The sequence below is a fragment of the Bidens hawaiensis genome, unplaced genomic scaffold (genome assembly GCF_021521415.1).
Source record: "Bidens hawaiensis isolate Kalapana, Puna unplaced genomic scaffold, B.hawaiensis_p1.1 tig00004868_1, whole genome shotgun sequence".
Lineage (NCBI taxonomy): Eukaryota > Viridiplantae > Streptophyta > Magnoliopsida > Asterales > Asteraceae > Bidens > Bidens hawaiensis.
In genome coordinates this window covers 1,766,580-1,779,820 of record NW_027491307.1, presented here as the reverse complement: position 1 = coordinate 1,779,820, position 13,241 = coordinate 1,766,580, and the positions used below count along the sequence as shown (strand labels likewise).

The 13,241-nt window shown below is 36.3% G+C and overlaps 1 protein-coding gene across 1 annotated transcript; it reads right to left on the bottom strand.

The window, feature by feature from the left end:
- Positions 1–4,383: 4,383 nt before the first annotated feature.
- On the bottom strand, positions 4,384–5,313 carry LOC143628329 (uncharacterized). The gene is made up of 2 exons (XM_077097951.1): positions 4,963–5,313; positions 4,384–4,779 (listed from the first exon to the last, which is right to left on the bottom strand). Exons 1-2 carry the CDS (start codon positions 5,263–5,265, stop codon positions 4,531–4,533), a joined length of 552 nt encoding a protein of 183 aa, XP_076954066.1. The 5' UTR covers positions 5,266–5,313; the 3' UTR covers positions 4,384–4,530.
- Between the last annotated feature and the right edge of the window lie 7,928 nt (positions 5,314–13,241).

The window sequence follows — 13,241 nt, the reverse complement described above, 5'->3', positions numbered from 1 at the left end:
ATAGTATTTATCAGTGTCCCAATGATCCCATTCTGTTTATCAGGCGCCATTTCAAACCATTTTCAGCATTTTTGTATTCATCGTTCTAACTTTATACATGCTTGAGAGCATAAATGTGTGTGTACCTCGGGAAGGATAAGACTTTCTTAATTGCTTCCACATGCAGCACACTCAAGAATGATAAGACTTGCTTGACTACTTTTACCTGCAGAACTTGCCCCAACTTTATCTTCTTTGGAATAAATGTTTATTCGGAGCTTGTCATCCATTTCAAATAACTTGATGATAGAAGTCAACTCTGAGAGTATTATGGTATTTAGGTTTGTTGTTCTCTTGATGGTAGCCTCACTGATGTACCATGTGTAAGGCAATGAATCCAACAACTTCATGTTGATCTTAGACAAATCATTGATGATACCGACACTTCTCATTTTTGTGATGAGTTACTCCAATCTGTCGATGAGCGAGGCAATTGATTCTACTTTAATATGATTAAACATGTTGAATTCTACTTTTAACATTTCTGTTCGATTTTTCCTCATATTCAGATATCCTTCAAGCTCAGGATAGTAAGACATTTTTTTAAATTCGAGTCAAAATAGAATAAAAAGTATTTGGACTCAAATAGATTATTTATTTGACTAAAAAACGACTATATTTTTTATTCAATTCGATTTTTATTTGCGATGATCGACTTTTTTCACGCCAAAATATTCTAATCGATTTTTTTTGCCAAAAGAATTCTGATCGGCTTTTTTTCCTGCCAAAAAATCTAATCGAATTATTTACTTTTTTTTCGATTCGAACTTTTTTCCCACCAAAAAAATTCTAATCGACTTTTTTTAAGATAACTCCTAAACTAACAATGAGGTCAAAAAGACCTTAGTCTAAAAGCCAATAAATCAGCCTAGATATGAGTTTTTCAACTGAATATGAACCGGATACAACACTGCAAAAACACATATATGATGATTTTCGTGAAGATACTCCAAAAGAAGTTAATAAACCAAAAACAACCTCAAATCCAACAAAAACTAAGATAAAAACCCAAAAAGTATGATCTGAAAACCACAAAAAGTTGTGTCGAAAGCTCTTAGACCAATTGTAGGTCTTCTAGATGGATCTCACAACTTGACTTGGATCAATCCGTGTTGTTAGTTAGCGGAATCACAAGCAACACTCGGATCTCAGATCTTAGTTTCAAACAAAAGAGAGAAAGATCAAACACGTGAGAGAAAGTTTATTTTATTTCCTTGAGGTGTTATGGAGAAATGGGTAAAGTGACCCTTTATAGGTCCTCATTTCTTCAACTTTTACATTTCTTCTGAACAAAATAATCATACAAATATGTAATACACTAACTATAAGCAAATAGAAAGGCATACACAATCCTAAAAATAATATAGAATATTAGCCCTACAGATTTTCACTTGTCTTATGCTATCACGGCCAATCTAGAGATTCACTTTTGCTAGGCAGAAGAGTTTTGGGCTAACACTAAGCAATCAAAATATATATATGGAAATCTTGTGATCAGGACAAAGGTTGTAGATAAACATAGTGTGATTGCGAGGAGGATGTTAGAAGAGTGCCGTAGATCAAGGACTCTCCAACCACAATAGTAAAGAAGTTCAAGAAGGAGGATGTTGTAGATCAAAGATTCTCCAACAACAATTGTAACCATGGAGGATATATGATACGGATTAGGGGATGTTTGAAGAAGTACCTGCCTCCTTATTGGAAGTACCTTGCCCTCATCATCATCATCCGTTTAGTTTATTCAAAGCATTACTACAATTTACCTCACATTAAAGCTGCCATCACTCATCAATTGTTAGACCATTGTCAAATGAATTAATGAAAATTTGACATTGGTTTAGTTTATTCAATTTTATTTTGTATTAGTAATATCTGTGTCGGTATAAAAAATTTGGTTTTGTCACTAATCGTGTCTAAACATGTTTCAAAAAAAAGTGTAAATAAAAAAGTAATAATAAGAGATAAGAGATGACACATTTCTTTCCTTATTCGCACATAAGTATCTCATCTCGAATTCTCATAACATCAACCACATACCTTCTTACACTAAGAAGTGAGTACTAATTATCTGAATTACTAAAATATAATTCGACCCCCCCCCCCCCACTTTAAGGCTCAAGTTCCGCCTCTAATAGTGATGTATCTTTATCACAATATGTTAAATCTATCTTGAATTGCGATTATACTACATCATGAATCACCTTAAGGAAGTTTTAGGCAACACTCTTAACTTAGAAACCAACTTTAAGAAGCATGCTACAAAAACAATTGAGCAGCACCGGTGACATTTTTCGCCGCTAAAGGGTACAAAAATCGCTGCTTTTGAGTCGCTGCTAGTGGATCGTCGCTAAAGGCTAAAGAGTCGCAGCTGATGTGTGAACGTTATCGTTAAAGGATGTCGTCTACTTTGCCGGTGATGGATTCCACATTGTTAACGCATCAAAACTCGATTAACTTGCACGAGAGTTTGTTGTTAGTTAAATTGAACTCGAAAACGCAACAACACAATTAATTTGTCATTAAAATCAATTTTTCATTACATGATTATTACACACACGAGTGGCCGTGCTATAAATTAACACTACATAACATGATTTACAGATTATTGCAAACATGAGTGGCCAGCTGGAGCTTAAAAGCCCAGTGGCCGGAATCTTTGGAGGAGCTTGAGAGCACGGTGGACGGAATCTATGGTGGAGCTTGAAAGCACAGTGGACGGAATCTATGGTGAAGCTTGAACACATAGGTCTTGATAATGAAAAACAGGTACTCTTAATGGCGGCAGTCCGATGGTCTTGTGGATGGAAGTTCGATGGTCTTGACAGTGGAAGTCCTATGGTTTGACAGATGAAGAACATGGTGGTTGAAAATATGGAAAAACAAATTAGGATGATGCTTGAGGAAGATGAAGTTAAAATAGTGTGTGTTTGTTTGAGATGAAGAATAAGAGCAGGGAGAGATATGAGTTCTTGTACCAACCTTTATCAATGCTCAAACTAAGCCGGTAAGAGGAGCACAAGGATCGTGATAATTAGTGGCAACACAATTAGCGGCGACAACGAGTATTAGCGGCGGTAGTATCAATGTCGTCGCTAATACTCTTTGTTGCTGCTAATATCGTCGCCTCTAATGGTGAAACTTCTTGTAGTGACTAGAATTTGTAAATGGTTTTATGAACCCAAGACCGAATATGCTTTTATAATTTTAACGCAGCATTCACGTAGCTTTCACAAATGTTATCCAATGATGATTTGAACTTACTTTAAAACTATTATGAAGAAAAGTCATTTAATGTTTATACTATTCTATAGAGTAAACAGTTATTTAAGTTACATTTCTAGGTTCATCCGTTTCTCATAAGGCTAAAACTGCAAAACCAAACCAAAATGTTCATCTTTTTTGGTAACAGTGAGTTTGACTGCCCATGGACTAAGTTTATGCACCACATATATATACGTTCCAAAGGTACAATTCTTTTCCTCTAAGTACAACAAAAGATGATAGCATTATCACATGAGATGTCTCCCACTTTCACGTTCACCACTTGACCGGCCCTTGGGGGTTGAATGTTCATTTCTTTCTATATATAAGAATTTCCAATTTGAGTGTTTATATTATATATTTGACCTAAGGTTTAGTGACAGATCTTTAATATCTGGTATGGATGACCCGAAAGTCACGAGACCCAAATTTCTTTTTAATGCTTTAAAGTTTCGGGTCGTCAATTCGGTTTAGGTCGGGTCAAACAATAGAAGCTCTCTATTTAATATTCTACTAAAACACAATTTTATTTCTTCATCCTTTCTTATGAAAAAAGAAGTTGGTTTTCAACTTTCCCATGATAATTAACCTAACACACGTATGTTTTAATCCAAAATCAAAACACAAAAAAGTGTCACTTAAATGCTGAACTCACATGATCAAATCTTACAATAGTTCCAAACCATAACCTGGTCTATGCTTTCCTCCATTGTTTGTTTCGATTAATCGATTTCACACCCACACGAGTCGGTTCTAACCTCAGGCCTCAACGGACAATTAAACTAGCGAGCGAAAAACGTGATGGGGCCAGGTCCCTGTTCGGCCCACTGAAAGATCCGCCCTTGCTAAGGTTTATAGGCTTTGAATTTTCCATAATGCATGCATCACGAAGAAAACACTTAGAAACAAATGCAGCATAGTGTTTATTTCGGATAATCATAGGACCAGAAACAATTCAACAATACAGTGACCATCGTTGCTGGTTGGATTTCTCATAATTATGCATGGAAAAAAGTTGGTGCCATGAAATTAAACAGATCCAGCAATAAAGTAATATCATATATTAAGTAAGTATAAAATACTTAAGCAAATCATGATACAACAAAACAAAGGAACACACAAATAATCAATCAGTCCTCACTGAACACTCTGAAATGTGGAAGATCTTGGTTGCAATATACTAGTAGAAGTAACTGAACATATATCACACTATATTATGAAAGCTGATTTCTAAGGATGAGGTAGAGTAGGGATAGGAAAGTCCTTGGGCAATTCAGGAATTGTTGGCAACACGGGCTTAGGGGGGTCATGGAATTCTGGCACCTTTGGTACTTCTAGTTTTGGCAGTGTTGGTAGCTCTGGCTTTGGAATTTCAGGAATGGTGGGCTTCGGAAGCTTGGGAATTTCAGGTTTTGGAAACACAGGGACCTCAGGTTTTGGAGCCTCGGGAAGAGTGGGCTTCGGAAGCTCAGGAATTTCAGGCTTTGGAAGCACCGGGACTTCAGGTTTTGGAACCTCATGAAGAGTGGGATTCAGAAGCTCGGGAATTTCAGGCTTTGGAAGCTCAGGAAGAGTGGGCTTAGGAACCTCGGGAATTTCAGACTTTGGAAGCGCGGGAAATGTAGGCTTGGGAAGCTCTGGTACTTCGGGTTTTGGAATTTCTGGAATGGTGGGCTTTGGAATCTCAGGAAATGTCGGTTTGGGAAGCTCAGGGATTTCAGGCTTCGGAATGTCAGGAAGTGCTGGTTTGGGAATCTCTGGAACATCTGGCTTTGGAACCTCGGGAATTTCAGGTTTCGGAATGTCTGGAAGTGTTGGTTTGGGAATCTCAGGAACTTCTGGCTTTGGAAACTCGGGTACCTCCAAAAGATTACGTGCCTCACCAACCATTTTTCCACCGTTGATTGATGCTAGGGTGACTGAAACAAGAATTATTAGGAAGGAATTGAGGTGGGAATGCGCCATTGTTGTTCTTAAGGGTTGAAACTTTAACAATAATAAGATACCAGGAAAGTGATTTGTTGTTCGTTTGAGGATGTATAGGTCTGTGTTGATCTGGATATATATAGAAGAAGTGGAAATTAATGTGGAATCTGGACAAACTAATAAAGTAGATAAGTTTGGTTGGAATTATTGGTAAACTCAGCATGTTAGCTCAACTTCTCATCTCCAAAAGTACGTGTCCGAATTGTGGTATAAGTCTGAGCAGGGAGTTGGTGAGTTGACTTAGAGGTTTGAAATACGAGCCTACTTGTTTATTTATTTGATCATCTTCAGGACCGTACATATTCACCTCATTTGTTATCCTTATAGGCAAAATTCATACTTAAATTATAGCAACACATTTTTATCGTTACTAAAACTGATAAAAAAATGCCTGGCAGCTTATATTAGTCGTTTTTTAATGCTGCAATTGTTAGTGGATTTAAAATATATTTAACTTGTATAGGAATGTTTTAAGCTATAGCGTACACTTAAAACATATGTTTCCCTGTAAAAGGAGACAAAGTCGGGATGGTATTGATGCCACTCGGTCCTGTGGGAACCCCACCCTCCTGCCCGGTGTGGCTTGGATCCGCAAAAACCCCACACAGGATTGTGACACCCATTATCCCAATCCTCTAATGGCTATTTCCAACAGAAAATATTATTGTTTTAATAATAAAAAGTTCATTTAAACCTATAAATAAATCAAGCAGTTTACCCTTATTTCATACCAAAAAAATCTTTAACCATCTTCTCAAAACTTACAAAAGTTTTAATAGATCTTTTTAAAATATCGTTGTCTAGCTAGCTCGTCATTCGGTAGTGATGGTGGTTTGAAAGTCACAAGTTCCTTGGTTTAGTCGCACAAGCGATAAGTTGTCATCCTAAAGAACCAAGAGTTATGGTAAAGAAAGTTTGTGAAGCAACACACGAGCGACTAATGAGAGATTTTTTTTGGCTAGAATCCAAAATCAACGAACAAATTTTCAGGCGTTTAGGATGTCGTGAGAACTATTTTTACTATTGTTTATTTTTACAGAGTGTTGTTAATCTGGTTGCAAACTTTTGAGTATTTTCAACAATATAAAGACTGTAGATTTTGAAAAGGGTTTTCGCAACTTCAAAGTGCAATCAACAATTCACAGGCTGGCATTTGGGGTTGTTGCCGACACTTACGATATGAGATACTACGGCGCCTACGATGAGGTAGTAGTTATGTCTTAAAGAACGTCACGTGACACTTCACAATACTTTTGTGACGGTATTATTTATTTATACGGAGAATAATATTTGCATAGACCAACCATTCGAGACATATTACTTTTATTTGATGCTCATGAAAGAATCCATATCTTTCCACGGATGATCGGAAGCATCCATTGTACACGCTAGCCACGACGAAATTATCCAACTTAGTGGTGAGTCCAAGTCTGCGTGGAGATCACGAGTACGCAGCGATAGCTCTTGAAGTGATTTCCTATCAAGATACAAAGGGGTTCTGTTGGGTTGAATAACGATCTAAACGTCCTATATCGGTTGCCATTATTCAACGAGTAAATGCATGGAACGACGCCAGGTGTCTGTTTAATGTGATTAACAACTTTAAATTAGGTTATTATCTAGCATATTATATTTACCACGCTTGGGCGGTGTTCGTAAAAAACTGCAACTGCGTTTTCCAATGAAAAAAAACCCATAAGTTTGCAAAGGCACGAGAAGCAGCAAGAAAGGTCGTTGAAAGGGGTTTTGGTGTTTTGAAAAAAAAATGAGGAATAATTTGATTATCTGCATGCTTGGTTGTCAAAATCTCTACTAGGTGCCACTTAGTCGCTTGTCCCAACCCCACCAACTAGTACGTGGCCGATTAAACTCTTTTTGTTCAAATTCGGTAAAAATTGAGAAATTTACATATTGATTTTGGTGTGTGTGTATATGAAAAGTTTCATACAAATTTCCGATTAATCGCTTATCGTATCATTTTACAAAATATAGTCAAAGGATTTTCCAAACAACAATGTGGTCGATCAACATTTCATTAGTGCATTATATAACATAGAAACACATTTGCCTTTGTGATTTAATCTTACCAGGTATATGGAATAGTGACTTGCTACAAGGAGAGTTTAATAATTTTTTGTTTTTAATGTTACTTTAATTCTTATTTTTAAAATTGTAATACTTACTTTGTGTTTTTTTTAGGACTATTGGTTTTTATTGGTCCCAAGTATTTCATTTTTGCTGGCGCTGGTCCCAACTATCACTTTAACTGCCAACGGTCCCAACTTTCACACATGTGTCTGCCACCAGTCCACGACTAACCGAGTACTAACTCCGTTATGTTTTAGCTGACGTGTCCATCCTACGTGTTATAAAACGTTGACGTGGCTGCCTGCGTGTATATTAATAACAAAAATACATAAACAAATAATAATATCATTAATTTCTAACTAAAAACCCCCAAATAAATAAAATTACATACATACATACCTTGCACTGGGAACACGAGACGGGATTTCAACCTGGAACTCAACCGGAAGTCCTAGGAACCCATGAAACCGGTCGAATGTAACGTGAGTCAAATGTTGGACGTCTGTCGGCCAACCAATTTCCATTTGACGGAACTTAGGTTTCGATTCGTCCATCCAATCATCAACCCGACACGCCGCCATTGATTTCCGGAAAGCTGCGATTATTAACTCCAATATGGAGAGTTGACTTTCGTCTGACCTTCTGTTTCCTCCGCCGCAACCTGTGACGGCAACCATTTGGGTCATTGGGTGAGTGAAATTGAAGTGATTTCGTCTCCTCCTGTATGTAATTTTATGCCCACAACAGATTTTGTAACATGTTCGATCGATTCAATGATTGAATTAGGGTTTTAATCTGGGGTTGTTCTTGATCGTCGATCGATTGGAGATATCGATTTGGGTTTAGGGTTTTTGTTATTAATATACAGGAGGAGACGGGTTTTTGTTATTAATATACACGCAGACAGCCACGTCAACGTTTTTTAACACGTAGGATGGACACGTCAGCTAAAACATAACGGAGTTAGTACTCGGTTAGTCGTGGACTGGTGGCAGACACATGTGTGAAAGTTGAGACCGTTGGCAGTTAAAGTGATAGTTGGGACCAGCGCCGGTAAAAATGAAATACTTGGGACCAATAAAAACCAATAGTCCTTTTTTTTATTATAGTTTTCATTTTTTTGCGATTGAAATTAATAGGATGTTATTTAATTTTATAATTTGTTGAAAGAATTTAGTTAATTTATTTTTAAAAAATGGTTGAAAGATGGATTATTGTAAATGATACGCATATTCAAGGTTGAAAGATAGTTTAAGTGTAAAATAACGTTACACGGATACGAAAGAGAGAAAAGGAGAAAGATGATTAGGCAATGGATGGATACTCCCCCACGCTAATATGTTTTGGTATCTAGCTGATAGTGATGTATCTTTATCAGATAATGCGACAATTTAGCTTCTTTACATAAAAGTAAAAATATCAGCATAATAGGGGTGTTGCTTAACCTTTCGATGAGATACTAGCTATGTTTGAAAGAAAGTGTGCTTTACAATACTTTTTTTGATGGTATTATTCATTTATACGGATAAGAATATCTGCATAGACCAACCATTCACGACTTAGAACCTTTATATGATGCTCATGAAGAATCCATGTAGCTCCAGGGATGATAGGAAGCGTTCATTGTACACACCGGCCATGGCGGCATTGTTCAATGGAGTGGCGAGTCCAGTTCATGTGAGGAGATCACAAGTACGCAACGATAGCTCTCGAAGAGATTGCGAAGCAAGATATAAATTGTTTTGAAATGCATTTGTTTTTTTCCGCCGGATCGAATAACGGGGTTGTTGCCGACACTTACGATATGAGATACTACGGCGCCAACGATGAGGTAGTAGTTATGTCTTAAAGAACGTCACGTGACACTTCACAATACTTTTTCGACTGTATTATTTATTTATACGGAGAATAGTATTTGCATAGACCAACCATTCGAGACATAGTACTTTTATATGATGCTCATGAAAGAATCCATATCTTTCCACGGATGATCGGAAGCATCCATTGTACACGCTAGCCACGACGAAATTATCCAACTTAGTGGCGAGTCCAAGTCTGCATGGAGATCACAAGTATGCAGCGATAGCTCTCGAAGTGATTTCCTATCAAGATACAAATGGGTTCCGTTGGGTTGAATAACGATCTAAACGTCCAATACCGGTTGCCATTATTCAGCGAGTAAATGCATGGAACGACGCCAGGTGTTTATTTGATGTGATTAACGACTTTAAATTAGTTATCTAGCATATTGTATATACCACGCTTGGGCGGTGTTCGTAAAAAACTGCGTTTTCCGATAAAAAAAACCCATAAGTTTGCAAAGGCACGAGAAGCAACAAGAAAGGTCGTTGAAAGGGGTTTTGGTGTTTTGAAAAAGAATGAGGAATAATTTGATTATCTGCACGCTTGATTGTCAAAATCTCTACTAGGCGCCACTTAGTCGCTAATCCCAACCCCACCTACTAGTACGTGGCCGATTAAACTCTTTTTGTTCAAATTCGGTCAAAATTGAGAAATTACATATTAATTTTGGTGTGTGTATATATATATATATATTCCTTATAAAACATTTTAAGTGGAAATGATAGTAATTTTGCCATTTTGAGATGCCGTTAAAATTAAATTGGGAGACGCCGCTATATTTATTACTATTCACGGCCGGAGACGTTACATTCAATCCTCCGGTGACATTCAATTCTCCTGCAGCGACGATACAATTATCGTTCCCTCTCCTTCTCTCCTTTAATTGGTGTTTATTATACTTCAAATTAGCTATAAATCCTGCATCCACATCCACAAAGATCGAAGGTATTTCACTTCTATACACCAATTATCATGCGGTTGTAATATCATATGCTAGAAATTGAATGCGACATCAAGCCCCAACATTTGCCCATGAATTGCAGGTGATTGATTTGAATAATCTTAACTTTTCTGGGTAACTTAGGGTTTCGTACAACAAATCTGAACTGTGAGAATAGTTGATTTTCTTTGCTTATGGCTGCTGATCAATTTTGCTTCTGATTATTCAATGAAATAAATGTTGGATTTAGGGTATACCAGTGCGTGGAAAATATAGTTTTTTGAGGATTGAATTGAAATCCTTGAAATTAAATTTGTAATTTTGTTTATTTTTTGTTAGTATTAATAATATAGTTTCTCTGGGGCTTGGATATAACTAAATATGCTTCTGAAGAAGGGCATGGTGGCTGCCATGATGTTGGTGGTTTAACAGAAATCCGTAACTCCATCAAAGAGGTATAGTTAAACGAACAAACGTTAACACATGTCTCGTTAGTTCATCGATTGGTGTATGCTCAATTGTGTCCCTTTTATTTTTGTTCATCTATGTTCAGTTAACTTCGTTCGTATATACTATTAACAAACGAACATGAACGCATCCATTTCCTTAATGAACACGAAACACCAAACCATATTCGTCCAAATGTTTGTGTTCGATCAATTGTTCTGTTAAAGTTAAACGAATGAACACGAACATCTCCTGTTCGTGTTTCTTTGGTACTTTTTCAAGTCAACAATTTCAGTTAAACAAACTGTCATCGAACTGTTTGTTTTAACGGTTTGGTTTTTCAAAAGTGAGTAGTTTATAGCTTCTGTCTTCTTTATGCACTAATATCCTATTTCATGTTTTACAATTTTAGATGATTTGATTGAATTACCTTCCAAGCTTCCTTTAAGATTTTTTCGCCAGCTCTGTTATCGGACGCACAGCTGGCGACGTTCACGATCTTTTAAACAGCAAAGAAGCTCACAAGCCCGGAAATATGCCACTCATTACCGATACACTCTTGCGGTCCATTTGTGACAATGCACGACCTACGGTTTCAGAAGCTGAAAAACAGAGATTATACGGCATTTATGGCCACTTTTTGGATGCTAAAAGATCTGCTACTGCACAGGTCTTTCTCATGCACCCTTTTGAATTCTTTTGGTCAAAAGTGTATTTTTTTGTAATTATGATATGATCAAGATAATTAGCATCAACACCCAATTATACGCAGTATATCTAACCCATGGTGAATCTATTTGTAAGGCGGTGAGGGTGGGATGTAGGCAAGCGTTACCCCTATCCCTAGGGATAGGGATGTTGTTTCCGGAGAGACCCTCGGCTCCACACAGCATCAATATGCATTATATTAGGCCTGCTAAACCCGTCGTGTTAGCAGGGCCACTCACGAACCCGGAAACCATGTCAGACGTATGAAAACACAACACAAATATTCGAGGGTTGGTACAAACACGACTCATTTAATCCAATTTGTTTTAATATCTTTGTTTTTTATGTGTTAATACTAAATAACTACAAGTTTACTACAAAATTGGAAGTTTATGTAATATATATATTATTTTAGTTTGAGGTATTATGTCAGATTCTGTTAACTTTTAAACTTTAAGACAAAATACTAATCAGTTTAACTTTTGAGGAAAAAAACACTTTTTTAAGAAAAGAACTAAAAAGGAGGAGTTGTATTGGCCAACTTAGCACGACATGTTTAGATGAATGTTTTCGCGAGTTTGACTTGAAATTTACCACAACTTGCAAATTTCTTATTGGGTTCATGTCATGGCAAAATGGGTGGGTTGGGGTCAGCTCGCGGCAGCCGGTGAAGTGCCACAATGTCCAGTTGCAGTATTCGCAATGCAGGTGGCTCGCGCCACTAGCTCGCGGCAGCCGGTAAAGTGCCACAACATACGGTCAATTATTCACCATCCATGACAAATTCTTTACATTTGAATAACTAATGAAGAAATGGTTTGTTTATTTAGGATAGAAGCAAACTACCTATGAATAAATGCCTGTCTATCAAACTATTGCGGCTAAAATTACCAAATTGAAGTTGTTCTTTCTTTCACTTGTGAAAAATATATATATACTTCAGTAGTTTGCCTGCATGTTTACTTCTTATTTGTTGTTGACTATTTAGTAGTTCACTTAAACAAAAATTTGTAATTAACTTATTAACATATGTGAAATTGGCCTTAACTAAAATTCAAATAATTTGACTCAAATTAAGTGGCCTTTACTTGAAAATACCATTCTTTCTATGTTGTTTGTTTCACTTATCAATAATTCCCAAAATACGTTGGGATACCCGCCGCAAAACGCGGGCTCTTTTACTAGTGTCTATATATATATATATATATATATATATATGAAAAGTTTCATACAAATTTCCAATTAATATATCCCGATTAATATCGCTTATCGTATCATTTTACAAAATATAGTCAAAGGATCCTCCAAACAACAATGTGGTCGATCAACATTTCATTAGGGCATTATATAACATAGAAACACATTTGCCTTTGTGATTTAATCTTACCAGGTATATCTGGAATACTGACTTGTTACAAAGAGAGTTTAATAATTTTTTTATTTTTAATGTTACTTTAATTCTTATTTTTAAAATTTTAATATTTACTTTGTGTTTTTTTATTATAATTTTTATTTTTTGCGATTGAAATTAATAGGATGTTATTTAATTTTATAATATGTTAAAAGAATTTATTTAATTTATTTTTAAAAAATGGTTTAAAGATGGATTGTTTTAAATGATACGCATATTCAAGGTTGAAAGATGGTTTAAGTGTAAAATAACGTTACACGGATATGAAAGAGAGAAAAGGTGAAAGATGACTAGGGAATGAACGATACTCCCCACGCTAATATGTTTTGGTATCTAGCTGGTAGTGATGTATCTTTATCAGATAATGCAACAATTTAGCTTCTTTACATAAAAGTTAAAATATCAGCACAATAGGTTAAATCTATCTTAAATTGCGGTTAGACTACATCTTGAATCACTTAGGGGATGCTTGAGAAATACTCTTAATTTGGTAACCCA

Excerpts from the sequence above, each read along its gene's own strand:
- LOC143628329 (XM_077097951.1), bottom strand. The coding sequence starts at position 5,265 with ATGGCGCATTCCCACCTCAATTCCTTCCTAATAATTCTTGTTTCAGTC. Across the intron at positions 4,780-4,962 it reads TTCCAAAGCCCACCATTCCA|GAAATTCCTGAGCTTCCGAA; the intron begins GAAATTCCAAAA and ends CTTCCAAAGCCT.